This window comes from Macaca thibetana, chromosome 10, assembly GCF_024542745.1.
Source record: "Macaca thibetana thibetana isolate TM-01 chromosome 10, ASM2454274v1, whole genome shotgun sequence".
Classification (NCBI taxonomy): Eukaryota; Metazoa; Chordata; class Mammalia; order Primates; family Cercopithecidae; genus Macaca; species Macaca thibetana.
The window spans coordinates 40,326,709-40,339,085 of NC_065587.1; the positions used below are offsets into that span (position 1 = coordinate 40,326,709).

Genomic DNA, 12,377 nt, shown 5'->3' on the forward strand with positions numbered 1-12,377 from the left:
ACTCGGAAAAACACGAATGACCCCTGGAAAAAGAGGGTAAAGTGAAGAGGCAACGCTCAGAGAGTGAAATCCAAATGGCCAAGTCACGTAAGAAAAACTCTCAAGCAATCAAGGCAATGCAAATTAAACAATGTAATTTTCACTTCTCTGGAGAATTGGCAAAATTTCAGAATGTGAATGTATCAAGTGCTGGTGAGAGAAACGGGTACCTCTGACACTGCTGTTGGGAGTGACACAGCCACTGTGGGAAACAGTCTGGCAATAGCAGGCTAAATTTAAAATGCATTCATCCTAAGCCCCAGGAGTTCCATTCTTAGGATGTGCCTTACCGAGAAATGCTTGTACAGATGCGTCCAGCGCCTCATGCAGGTTGGCCCCTGCAGCACAGCCTGTGACAGGATCTGAGAAGGTCCTCCATGGCCATCGATAGCAGAAAGGCGAAAACAGCCATGGAATATTCTAAAGCAATTAGACAGAACCTATGAAGCCAGATAAATCTCCAAGACACACTGCAGAATGAAAACAGCTTCACAACGAGAAGTGCTGTGTGATGCCATTTCTTTAAAAAGCACACGCTTATGTCAAGAAAGTCTGGTGGGAAACGCCATGAATGGTAACAGTGGCTTCCCTGGGGAAGGGCGAAGGGTGGGGGGGATTCATGTTCCAGAGGGATTTGAGCCTTATTTGCAATGTTTTCAATTTCTCACTTGGAGAATGTATTCATGATGTACTAGTGTAATTAAATATATACGTGTATGTGTTTGAGTAATTTTTTTTCCAGAAAAACTTATCCTCTGAGTTGGAGACCACATTATTCATTCATCCAATAAAATATTTATGGAGTCCCAAGTACAGGGTAGGCTTTTTTTTTTCTTTCAGACAGAGTCTCGCTCTGTCACCCAGCCTGGAGTGCAGTGGTGCGATCTCAGCTCACTGCAAATTCCGCCTCTTGGGTTCATGCCATTCTCCTGCCTCAGCCTCCCAAGTAGCCGGGACTACAGGCGCCGCCACCACACCCAGCTAATTTTTTTTGCATGTTTAGTAGAGACAGGGTTTCACCATGTTAGCCAGGATGGTCTCGATCTCCTGACCTCATGATCTGCCCACCTCAGCCTCCCAAAGTGCTAGGATTACAGGTGTGAGCCACTGCGCCCGGCCCTAGGCCATTTCGAAAGATTGGGGATCACTCCTTTCCCTTCAAACAAAAACAGAGCAATCAGCTTGGTCATCGGCAAAGTTCACCAGCAGACAGCAGTCTGGTAATGGGGTGACAGCTGCGTGGGGATTTGGGATAAGTGGTGAGAAAATGTGAGATTCCGAGCAGGTGAAGGAGAAGCAGACTTGAGGGGCCACTGGCTGTGGGGAGGTTCTTGGCTCTCACAGGTGTGCCCTGAGCACCCTGCGGGGAAAGGAGAGAAAGGAAGATGTGTAGCTGGGTCACACCTCTCCCAGGGCCTTCTCAAGCTGCCAGGACATCATGACACTGCCTTTTGCCTCCAAGCACCCACTGGTCACATGAAAGAAAACTGAAGGCTGCAGGGTGACTTGCAATGCACGGCGGGTTTTGCAGGTCAGGTGAGCCTTGCACTGCCATGCTGGAGTTTGTGATCCCAGCACCCATCTCCTTCTGTGATCCTCCTGATTTCCTGCTGGAAGTCTCAGGATGGTTATGGCAGGGATGCCAGCTCCATTTCTGGACTGGAGGAGACAGTGAGCTAGGTCTCAGCCGTCCAGTCCTCCCTACTCCCTCACTCCAGTAAGTGGTTCAAGGGTCAGTGACATGACCCAGCCTGAGTCCGGGACAGACAAGGAGAGGCTAGCTGGAGCTACAGACGCCCAGTTTCCTGAATTAACAGATGGCCCTTCGCTTCTGTGTGTCTAGTCCATTTCAGTCACTTGCTACCAGAAAAGCCTGCTAAGTCCAGCTGGTTGTCATTAAGATTTCAAAAGAATTGGGCAACTCCAGACCCAATCTGGGTCTTCAGAGTTATTGCCTTCAGGGAGCCTTGCCCAGCCCCAACTCTGAGCTGAGCCAGGGAAACAAGGCATTAAATTTCAAACTGTCTTTTGCAGCCCCTAAAGCCACAACTTTTAATGAGCATCAGCTGGGACATGTCATGATATCATCGATCACGCCTTTCCCTTCAAAAAAATGTTTAATAGGAAAAAAAAAAAAATCCCATTTAGTGCAGAAATAACCCACTACGAGTCAGCACTTCGAAATCAGACTTCGAAGTCTGGAAGAATGAGTGGTTAATTTGTTCCTAAAGTAATGCAGCCCTGGCCCCAGAAATAGCACTTTACCCCTTTAAGGGTGAGAGTTAAGATTCCCAAGCAAGCTCCAAGGAAGTAGCCACACAAATCAGGGAAGCCGAGCTTCAGGTGGCAGCTGGACAGATCCTCCTGGTTCCAAAAGGAACGAAGGCAAAGGGACCTTCTCGAGGTCTGGCATCAGAGTGCCCAAAGAGTTGTAGGCACACAGCCTGGTTCTTCCCTGGGTACCAGGACCCTTGCTCCAAACCAAAACGTGGCGTTTGGACTGGGGTCCTATCTGACTCAACATTGACATGCAATGTTGAAACCAAGGAACCCAGCCACTCCCTCTGCCTCAGCCCCTCCCAAGTGACCTCCTTTAAGTGCCAGTTCCGTTCTGATGAATCTCAGATTGGAGCTTCCAGACCAACCACCGACCCAAGCTCCAGACTCCGACGTGCAATGGCCCAGGGTACACGGCCCCTCCAAATTAGCATGGTCGGTACGGAATGCGTGCTTCCTCTCCCAGACCTCCCCTCTCCACCGAAAGTGAAGGAATGCACTGCAGAAGCCCCCCACCAGTCTCCCTCCTCCCCCACCAAGCCTTCCACACCTCCATAAACAGCACCACCATCCACCCGGTGCTCAGACCCCAGACCTGCATGGCATCCTGGATTTAGGGTACCCAAGTCATGAGCGGGTCCTATCAGCCCTGCCACTGAAATGCCCCAGTGCTTCCCACTTTCTCCATCTCTGAGGTACCATCCTGTCCTCCAAGCAGCTGGTAACTCCCCTGCTGCCACAACCTCCAAATAAACCTGTAGCCACACAGCAGCCGTGAGGAGCTTTCTCTCAGACACTGAGGGACATGCAATTCCTCAGCCTAGAACCTGCCAGTGGCCTCAGGTTGCACATGTAAAACCCCTAGGGGCTTATGATGGAGGCCAAGGCCCATGGGCCACCTCCCCAAACTCAGCTCCTTCCAGTCCCCTAGCTCATGGGCTTCCAGCCTCAACCACCCTCCTGTTCCCCAGTGCCACCAAGTGAATTCTCACCTCGAGGCCTCCCTGCTTCCCGCAGCATCCCAGCATCTAGATCAGCGTCTGAAGCATTTTCAATGATGAATAATCATTTGCTGACCCACTGACAAAATATTCCGTTTTCTCCTTGGGGAAAGTGGGTCAGCAGTGGCTGAGCCCTGCCATCCATCCATCAAGGCCTAGACAGAGGCCGCAGAACTATTTTAAAAATGCCCAACGACTGAGGAGCACAAGGAACAGGTGAGGAGTTGCGTAATTACTGCAGGCAGAACATGGGCTCCTGGTGGCCCTGAACACGCTGCCAAGCTGCTGAAGGTTAGGACTGGGAACGCCCTTTCCCAAAATCCAACCCAGAATACGCTTAGTACTCAACCCAGAATACGCTTAGTACTCACTGTGCTTAGTACTCATGCATTGCCAAAAACAGGGATGCTTTAGGGGAGGACACTGACACTCGTGGGCACCTACTCTGTGCAGGCACTGGGGGAGGGACTTCTGCCCCATTAGAGGGGGACACCCTAGAGGGGCCTCATCTCCCTCTCTTTCCTGACTCCACCCTGGGAACTCAGCACAGGGACTGGCACTCAGTAGGTGCTCAATATTCCTGATGAGTGGATTCAGCTGCCCATCCTCTGTGCCTGGGCTAAGCTTCTGCCATGAGCTTCTCCTCCAAGGGCACCACAGAAGGCCTGGCAGATAGTGGGCTCTCAAGTGTCCCCCAAATCCCCATGTCCCCCCTTCTTGACTTTGTGACTCCACGTATCCCTGTATCTCAGGGTTTAACAACCCCAGCACTAGTCTGTGGACTACACCATTATTGCCTTGAGGGGAAGGAGGGCTCCTGGCAGTGCAGGATGCTTAGCAGTGTCCCTGACTTCTGCCCACTGGGTGCCAGTGGCGTTCCCCCAGGTGTGACAACCAGAAATGTCTTCAAGGGAAAGCAGGATCAACCCGTTTTCGAGGCACTGAAAAGAACCACTGATGGATCTAAACCAGAGTTTCCCGAATGGCCTGATCCCAGAGTTTCCTGGTGCTTTGGTTAAAAACACAGATTCTCCCAGGAGATTGTAAGGGGCAGACCTGGGTGGGGCCCCTGGAACAATCTGTAATAAGTGCCTCCGGTATCCTCACCAAGGGCGGAAACACTGACCTAGCTCTCCTCTACCCCACTCTGGGTTCTGCCTGCTGGACACCTGGTACTCATGCACCCATGGTCACTGAGCACAGGCAACACTCTAGCCTTGTCGCCAGGAGGCCTGAGGCCCCTCCCCATCCTCAACTCCCCTTTCCTGGCCCAGCTGGGGCCCTGGCCATTTTCTGGATTCCTCAGGCCCCTCTTCCTAGACCCCATGGGTTGAACTGCAGCTGGACCCTCTCCGGGGCCTGGTGTCTGCCCAGCAGGGGGCCAGGGGCCAACCCACATGGGTGGAGGCCCATGGCCCTCCCTGGGGAAGAAGAGCGAACAAGCACAGAGCCCTCCCTTGAGTGGCTAGCGCTGTCCATATGATCCCAACTGCTGACCCCAAGACGCAGGTATTGGATCACCCCCATTTTACAGATGCAGAAACTGAGGCGCATTAAGGTCAAATGCCATGCGCACAGGCTCCTGCAACTGGCAGAGGGGAATTCCAAACCCCAGACTGCCTAACCCAACGCCAGCACTTCTGAGCCTGCGGGCACTGCCCTTGTTTAGGGAGAGACTCTGGCGACTTTGCTGCAGCGGGGAAGCCCGAGACCCTCTGGGGCTGGGGGCGCAGCGGGCATCCTGGCAACCCGCAACGGCCAAGGGCAAGGGGTCCAGGAGGGGTCGTCCCCCAGCGCCTCGTGCCCGACCGGGACCCCGGTCCCCGCGTCCCGCGTTCCCTCCCCGCGGCGCGCGCTTACCTTGCGCAGGGCCTCGGGCGGTGGCAACGGCGGCCCGGGCCCCGAAGGCGCTCAGCAGCGAGCGCAGGGGCGCAGGACAGCGGGCGCGCCCCCCGCCACGGCCGCGCATCCCGCCGGAGGGCCGCGGAGCGGAGCGGGGGCCGCGGGGAGGCGCCGGCGGGGCGGGACCGGGACCAGGGCCGGGGGCGGCGCCGCCACGCGAGGCCGGCCCCTCCGCCGGGCGGGGGCTCCGAGGGGCGCCGCTGTGACCTTGACCCGCCCGGAGCCGCAGCCTGGCCCGGGCGAGCGGGAGCGGGAGTGGAGACCTCAGCGCCGCGCCCGGGGCCTTCCAGGGACGCCCTAGAAACGTTAAAGGGACAGCCGGGCGGGAGGTGTAGCCACCGGTTCCCCGCGCTGTAAACAGGCAGCAGCGCTGGAGCCGCTGTGGGGCGGCGGGCGAGTCGCTTGGCCTCTCTGAGCCTCAGTGGTCTGGTGTGTAAAATGGGCTGGGGCTGAAGTGGGATGGGCCGAGACCGAGCGGGGTCTGGAGCTCCCTAAATTGGAGACTCCTTGGCTGCCTTTAATGTAAGGGCGGTGGGAGGCAGGAACCACGGCTGCCTTTCGAATAAACCCCATATATTTACCTTTTTTGCTATGAAACAAAACATTCGTATTTAGCTTAATGAGTGCTGCTTGGGGGACACCTTTGTAACCACCAACCAGTTCCAGAACTAGAACTGTGCCGGCCCTGTCCCCCGACCCTCCCAGCGCTCTCTCACAAAACGCCCTGTCCACCCACCAGCACCTGGGCATGAAGGGGTGGGGGTGACTCCCCGGAGGCCTCAGCAGCCTCTACTGACTTTGGGGTTTTTGCAGCCATAGCCCTGCCCTCGAGGCAGGATCCTGGCCTGAGATGGACTCAGGGTCCCCATCAGCACCCACATAGTCAGGTCTCCCCAGCAGAGTTCCGGGTAAACCTCCTCCTGACACTCAGGTCCTCAGAGCCCCAAAGGAACACCACTCCCCTCCTCCACCACTGAAGGCTTTCAAAGTGCACTCTGCTAAGGGACTAGGAACCCCCGTTCCATCCCCCAGCGGCTCCCCCAGCAGGTGCAGTCAGTGGGCCACACAGCTGCCAGTGCAGTGCTGGGACTGGGATGTAGCCAGGCCTCCCAGCCACCTGCCTCCTCGCTGGCAGCCTGCCTGCTTCCCGCATCTCCTGCCCAGACTTCTCAGCCTCATCTTCAGAACTGCTGAACGGTGGTAACAGTTGGCAGCCAGCACCCGGTGGCACTGCGCTAAGCGTACATTCCCTGAACCTTGAGAAAACTCACTGAGGAGGGTGCTGTTACTGTGCCCACTTTACGGATGAGAAAAGGCAAGCTCCGTGAAAGCTGGGACTTAGTCCACCTATCCAGTCCCCCTCCTACTTCATCCTGTTTGCTCCTCCATCAGCTCCTGGAGAGAGGCACTATCATCAGGCCCTCCTTTCTAGAGGAGGAAACTGAGGCTCAGAGAAGTGAAGTTACCTGCCTAGAAAGTGAGAAAGGTGCAGCGTCCGGATTCAACGCCTGGCCAGTGTTGCAGTGCTTCCTTGCTCTGTGCCCAGCTCATTGGTTTGCCCTGGTGAATTCCTACCCAACCTTCAAGACCTGGCTTAAGTGTTTGCCTGTTTTCTGAAGACTTTAATCCTTCAGCCTCCCTGCCTGTCTTCCCCAGGTCTTTGGATCTCCCTTCCGCAGGCTCCCAGCACTATGTGCACACTCTACTGGGCGTGCACCGCATCCCATTGAGATTATTTGTCCACCCATCTGCCCTGCCCTCCCTGGGTTGGAATGTGACAGGACAGGCATTGGCCCTGGTCACTCGGGGACCATGTGTTTTGCAGCCTTTGTCCCACTCTGCTGGGAATAGCATTTCCATTTCCTGCTGGAAACCTCCTTCCCCAGTCTGTGGACCCAGGGCCCCTCCCTAATTCCAGGGGAGGGCTCATGACCTAGTCCAACCAACCAGCATAGATCGTCCACCTGACCTCAGAGACTGGGCCAGAAAAGTTGGTTCACAGAGGCACACATTTGGGACTTTGCTGGACTGGGAGAGAGAAGCACATGTTATCCACTAGTCCTGAGAAGGACGGTCTGAACATCCAGGGCCATTACATGGCTCAGAATCAAAACAACACAGAAGAGGGAGGAGCCTGGACAGGGATGTATCAGGGGCTACTGGCATTGTCCATGTGAGCAGCTGGTTCCAGCTGTGCCTGAAGGCAGCCCTATGGAGGATTGGAATTTTCAGTCCCACCCTCCTTTCCATTTCCTTTTCTCCCTAGCCTTGGTGGGGAAGAGGTCACTGAAGGAGAGAGTTAGGAGGCGGAAATGTTAGCATGAAGATAAATCCAAGGCGTGCTAGGAAAGGTCTCTCTCTTTCTCCTGGCCCTGCCGCCTGTCCACAGGCCAGAGCCTTCATGGCCCCTGATCTGTTTGCACATGGACCTAATGGTGACCTACAGAGCGGGCCTTCACATGGCAGGTCTACACAGCCCTCTCAAGCACATACTGCCAAGAAGGACGCTGACTAGCCCCGTCTGAGACCAACAGACACTGTCGGCCTCCTTAGGTGTGGCCTGGGTTGGGGTCCCTGGACCCTTTGAATTCTGAGCAGGTTTCTTGAGAAGAGGATGCAGAGGGGAAAATGAAGGCTCATCATTCATACTCGCTGAACACTTCCGACACGCCAGGCCCTGCACTATCCACTCCATCTGCGTTATCCCAGTTCATCTTCACAAAAATCTAAAGACAGTATTATTCATGATCCCCATTTACAATAAGAAAACTGAAGTTCTCAGAGGCTCCCTGAGGCCCTGCTGCTAATATTAGGACAAGCCAAGCTCCAGGCCTGGAAACTGGACTCCAGGACCTGTGCGCTTCACCAGAGCCTATCACCCCTGGGTGCTTCTAGGGCAGAGGACAGGCTGGCGAGGCCCAGCCCCTGCAAGGAATCCAGGAGGGCTGAAGGCCACCCCATCAGCTGCTCCCTTGGGCCAAGCAGGACCCTCGGGGCCAGCCCTATGGGTAACATCCCTTCTTTGTGAGGACCCTCCACGGTGTCCTGAATGTCCAGGGGTTGGTCTGGGCTGTGGGAACACAGGCCAGCAGGAGCCCTGCTGAGAGGTTCCCCCTCGACTGTAGGGACACAGCAAGGGCCATGAGGGACAAGGGGTATTGGTCTTTCCTGCAGCCACGTGCAATGGGGCATCCACTTGGCTAAGCCACTAGCCCCACGTTTGAGCCCCACTCACTCCAGGGACTCTTTCACTTCCAATGGGCTGAAACTGAAGTCCTTCTGGCTGGAGCAGAAAAGGCACCCCTGGGCCCCTGGAGAGACCAGGAGGAGGAGTCGTGACAGACATGGCTGAATCCAAGGGTTCTACTACCAAAGCTTCAAGGGACTACCTCCTGCCTTGGAGCTCCAGAGAAAGCCCCAAGCCGAGTGTGCTTGGACCTCCTCATGGCACCTCTCCCCAACTCTGAACTGGTCCTCATCACTAAGGGATGGGAGCTTCAGGTTAGCCAGGCTGGTGGCGCAGGGGAGGATGGAAGTGGGGTAGGATCAGGTCACCTGAACCTCCTCTGCTGAGGCTTGGGGAGAGGAGGTTCTCCAAAAGCAGCTGTGGTGCAGTCACCTAGAGACAGGGAGAGCTTGGGGCAGAGCAGACACCAGGCTCTCCACGACACTGCGCTTTCAGGCCAGGCCAGCTCCTCATGCAGAGCCCACGTCGGGGGAAATGGCCAGAATGACTACGATGACAGTCGCCTGGGCAGGCACAGGGTCCCAGGCTCAGAAGGGCCCAGGCTTTGTTTCCTGCCGTACTGCCACCACCTCATGGCTCTTCGTAATTTTTGAATAAGGGAACTGTACTTTCATTTACGTTAGACCCCTGGCAAATTCCGCAGCAGGTCACAGCTGTGAGTGACCTCCCTGGACACACACACCAACCCAACAGCAGTGACTTGCCAAGTTCACTGTTTCTGTCTATGATGGGAGTTCCTTCAGCATCCTTACGGCCCGCAAGAACCAGCTGGGATACCTTCACAACATTTTCCCTGCAGGCATGGAGTAAGGACTAGGGGTGATTTCCTGTAAGCCTATGAAACCCGGTTGCCCTGCAATTTGTGGACAAGTAAGACTTGAGTTCATGAAACCCAGTATATGTGTATATGATACAGACCTCTGTGTGTACAACATCACAGCTCGGAATGGCCCAAAGCTTTCTTTCTCAGTGTTGGTTGGCAGTGCATCTGAGCTCCACAGGGTCACTAGGCTGCCTCAAGCATCAGTAAGAGTGCTGCAATTGATTGGCAATGTCTGATAATGGCTAGGGCCGGCAGAGTGGGGCATGTGTGCTACACAGTAACCAATCTTTCTGCTGTCTGAGAGGATATGAGGACTCTGCTCATAAGAGCTAAAACACTTAAAGAACATGTTGGGGTAAAGGCTGGCTATCACTGAGGGCAGAGACTGTGTGTAATCACCATTGGAACTCCCCAGTACCACACAGGCTTTGGTTCATGATAGATGCTCAAATAATTAATAAAGAAATATCTAAAAGGCACCACGAAGATGAGGTTTTATGGTGAGATGATGAAAATGGTTTGGAACAGGTAGAAGTAGTGGGCGCACAACATTGTGAATGTCCTAAATGCCACTGAATTGTTCACTTTAAAAGGGCTAATTTGGTATTACACAAATATCACCACCTCAAATAATTTTTTTTAAGGAAAGGGTGGCTCATGCCTATAATCCTAGCTGTTCAGGAGGCTGAGGTAGGAGGTTCACTTGAAGCCAGGAGTTCAAGACCAGCCTGGGCAACATAGCGAGACCTCATCTCTACAAAAAATGTAAAAAGCAGTTGGGTTTGGTGGCGCAAGCTTGTGGTCCCAGCTACTCAGGAGGATCGCTTGAGCCCAGGAGTTTGAGGCTGCAGTGAGCCATGACGTGCCACTGCACTCCAGCCTGGGCAACAGAGTAAAACTCCATCACTAAAAATCATAAACACATAATTAAAAGAAAAAAAAAGTAAATGAATGAAATCCTTCTTTTAAAAAAAAGCCACTGTAAGTTACTCAGAGTGACTGGAATGATCCCATCTTCTTCATCATAATCACTCCAGTACAGTGCAGTACAGTCTTTTCTTTTATCATAAAAATCCATGACACGTTTGCATTCTCTCCATACCCACACCTTTTCCCTCCAAATCTTCCAGGGGCACTGACCGTAGAGGAGAAGACACTCAGCCCCTCTAGCAGCTCCTGGGCTGCACCCTGGAGGCCCCAGGACACAAGCAGCCCAGAGGTGGACCTGCCGCAGAAGAATTCTCCGTGAGCGGCCTGCTTCCCCTCACCCCAGGCTCCATCCCGCGTCTCTGCTCTTGTTCCTTTCTCCCTGCATCATCCCCGTCTCTCTGGGTCCCTGAGGCCCCAGCTGCTGCTGAATTTTGTGAATCGCTCTAAACTGCCTCAAATCCTCTTTGAGTCACGTGGCAGATATCCAGGCGCGACGGCTGTTATTTCTGGGGCAGGCGCTGTGGGCTGTGGGCTGTGGGCTGGGCTTATCCTGGCAGCGTTTCCACCCTGCCTCAGGGACCCCTAACCCTGGGCTTCTCAGCATCTTGTAGAAGGGGACACAGGTCCATGGTCCCCCGGGCTGGGAGAGACGCCTTGCAAGGCCAGACCCTCTGCTGAGCTCTGCCTCCAGCTGTAGGATTCTCAACCGCTCTCTCCTTCGTCGGCGTGCCGACTGAGGTTAGGAGTCTGAGCGATCCACTTCCCCCTGGGAAGCCCGGGGTGGATTTCTGGATCAGTTCTGCCGGCAGCACCGGGGAGAAACGCGCAGAAACCTTGGGTATTTATTTCCTGGAATCTGCAACCCCGGGAGGATCCAGGCGCCCCCTAGTGGCCACTAGGACGAGTGCAGGCGAGCCTGCCCAACTCTCCCCAATTCTGGTGGGCGGGAGGTGCCCCTGCTAGGGGTTCTCTGATGTTGAGGCTATGGTCAAAGGAGCCTGCAGCAGAGGGGATGCAGGTGCTGGATCCCTTTGAGGTTTCTAAAATTCATCCAGTGTTTCATTCTAGTCAACATGTGTCTATATTCTTTTCATACACATCAGTTTCTCACCAAATATTTAAATAAAAAATCAATGCTCTGGAAGATGCACGGTGTGTACCCAGGGGCTTCAAGGGCCACTTCCGAGCACCCCGGGTACCCACCCTGCAGCACGGCCCAGAGCCTCCTGTGAAGAGCTGTGGTCTGTGCCGGGCAGGACTCTGCTCTGCCCCCTCTCTGGTCCTGTCCCAATTCTCCATCCTTGTCCTGATGCCTCTCATTTCTCTGACCGTACCCTGCTGAATTCAGGTGTGGGTGTAAGCTGCTTTGAGCCCTCTTTGACACATTGTGGGACTATCTATAAATTGTTAAAAACAAATCGTCAGCATGTAAAATGGTGCAGCTGCCTTGGGAAACAGTCTACCAATTTCTCGAAAAGCTAAACATCAAGTTTCCATATGACCAAGCAATTCCACTTCCAGGTATGTGCCCAAGAGAACTGGAAACATTTTTCCCCAGAAAAGCAAGTACATTGCTGTTCATAGCAGCATTCACCATAACAGTCAAAAAGTGGAAGCAACTCAAACATCTGTCAACTGATGAAAAAGTCAGAGGTAGTACCGTAGTCCCTCAGTATCTATGGGGGGTTGATTACAGAACCCCCAGGGATACCAAAATTCACAGATGCTCAATTTCTTTATGTGAAATAGTGTACTATTTGCTTATAAGCTACATACATTCTCTTGTATTCATTAAATCAGGGATATCCAATCTTTTGGCTTCCCTGGACCACATTGGAAGAAGAATTGTCTTGGGCCACACATAAAATACACTAATGATAGCTGATGAGCTAAAAAGAAATAGAGAAAAAACCTCTCATAATGTTTTAAGGAAGTTTATGAATTTGTGTTGGGCTGCATTCAAAGCTGTCCTGGGTCACATGCGGCCCACAGGCTGCCCTTTGGATGAGCTTGCTTTAAATCATCTCTAGATTACTCATAATACCTGATACAATGTAAATGCTATGTAAATAGTCGTTATGCTGTATTGTTTATCAAATAATGACAAGAAAAAGGTCTGTACGTGTTCAGTACAGACACTCCATCCTTTTCTTTCAAA

The 12,377-nt window shown here is 53.5% G+C and overlaps 2 protein-coding genes across 2 annotated transcripts in view; one reads left to right on the forward strand and one right to left on the reverse strand.

Annotated features, from left to right (window-relative positions):
* Nucleotides 1-5,306, reverse strand: part of PHACTR3 (phosphatase and actin regulator 3) — a 274,576-nt gene extending 269,270 nt beyond the window's left edge. Inside the window, exon 1 of the mRNA XM_050745555.1 lies at nucleotides 5,178-5,306. Within this exon, the coding sequence (XP_050601512.1) occupies nucleotides 5,178-5,286 (109 nt within the window). The 5' untranslated portion in view covers nucleotides 5,287-5,306. The remainder of the gene's footprint in view (nucleotides 1-5,177) is intronic.
* Nucleotides 1-12,377, forward strand: part of ATP5F1E (ATP synthase F1 subunit epsilon) — a 558,621-nt gene that overhangs the window by 9,781 nt on the left and 536,463 nt on the right. The window lies entirely within an intron of this gene.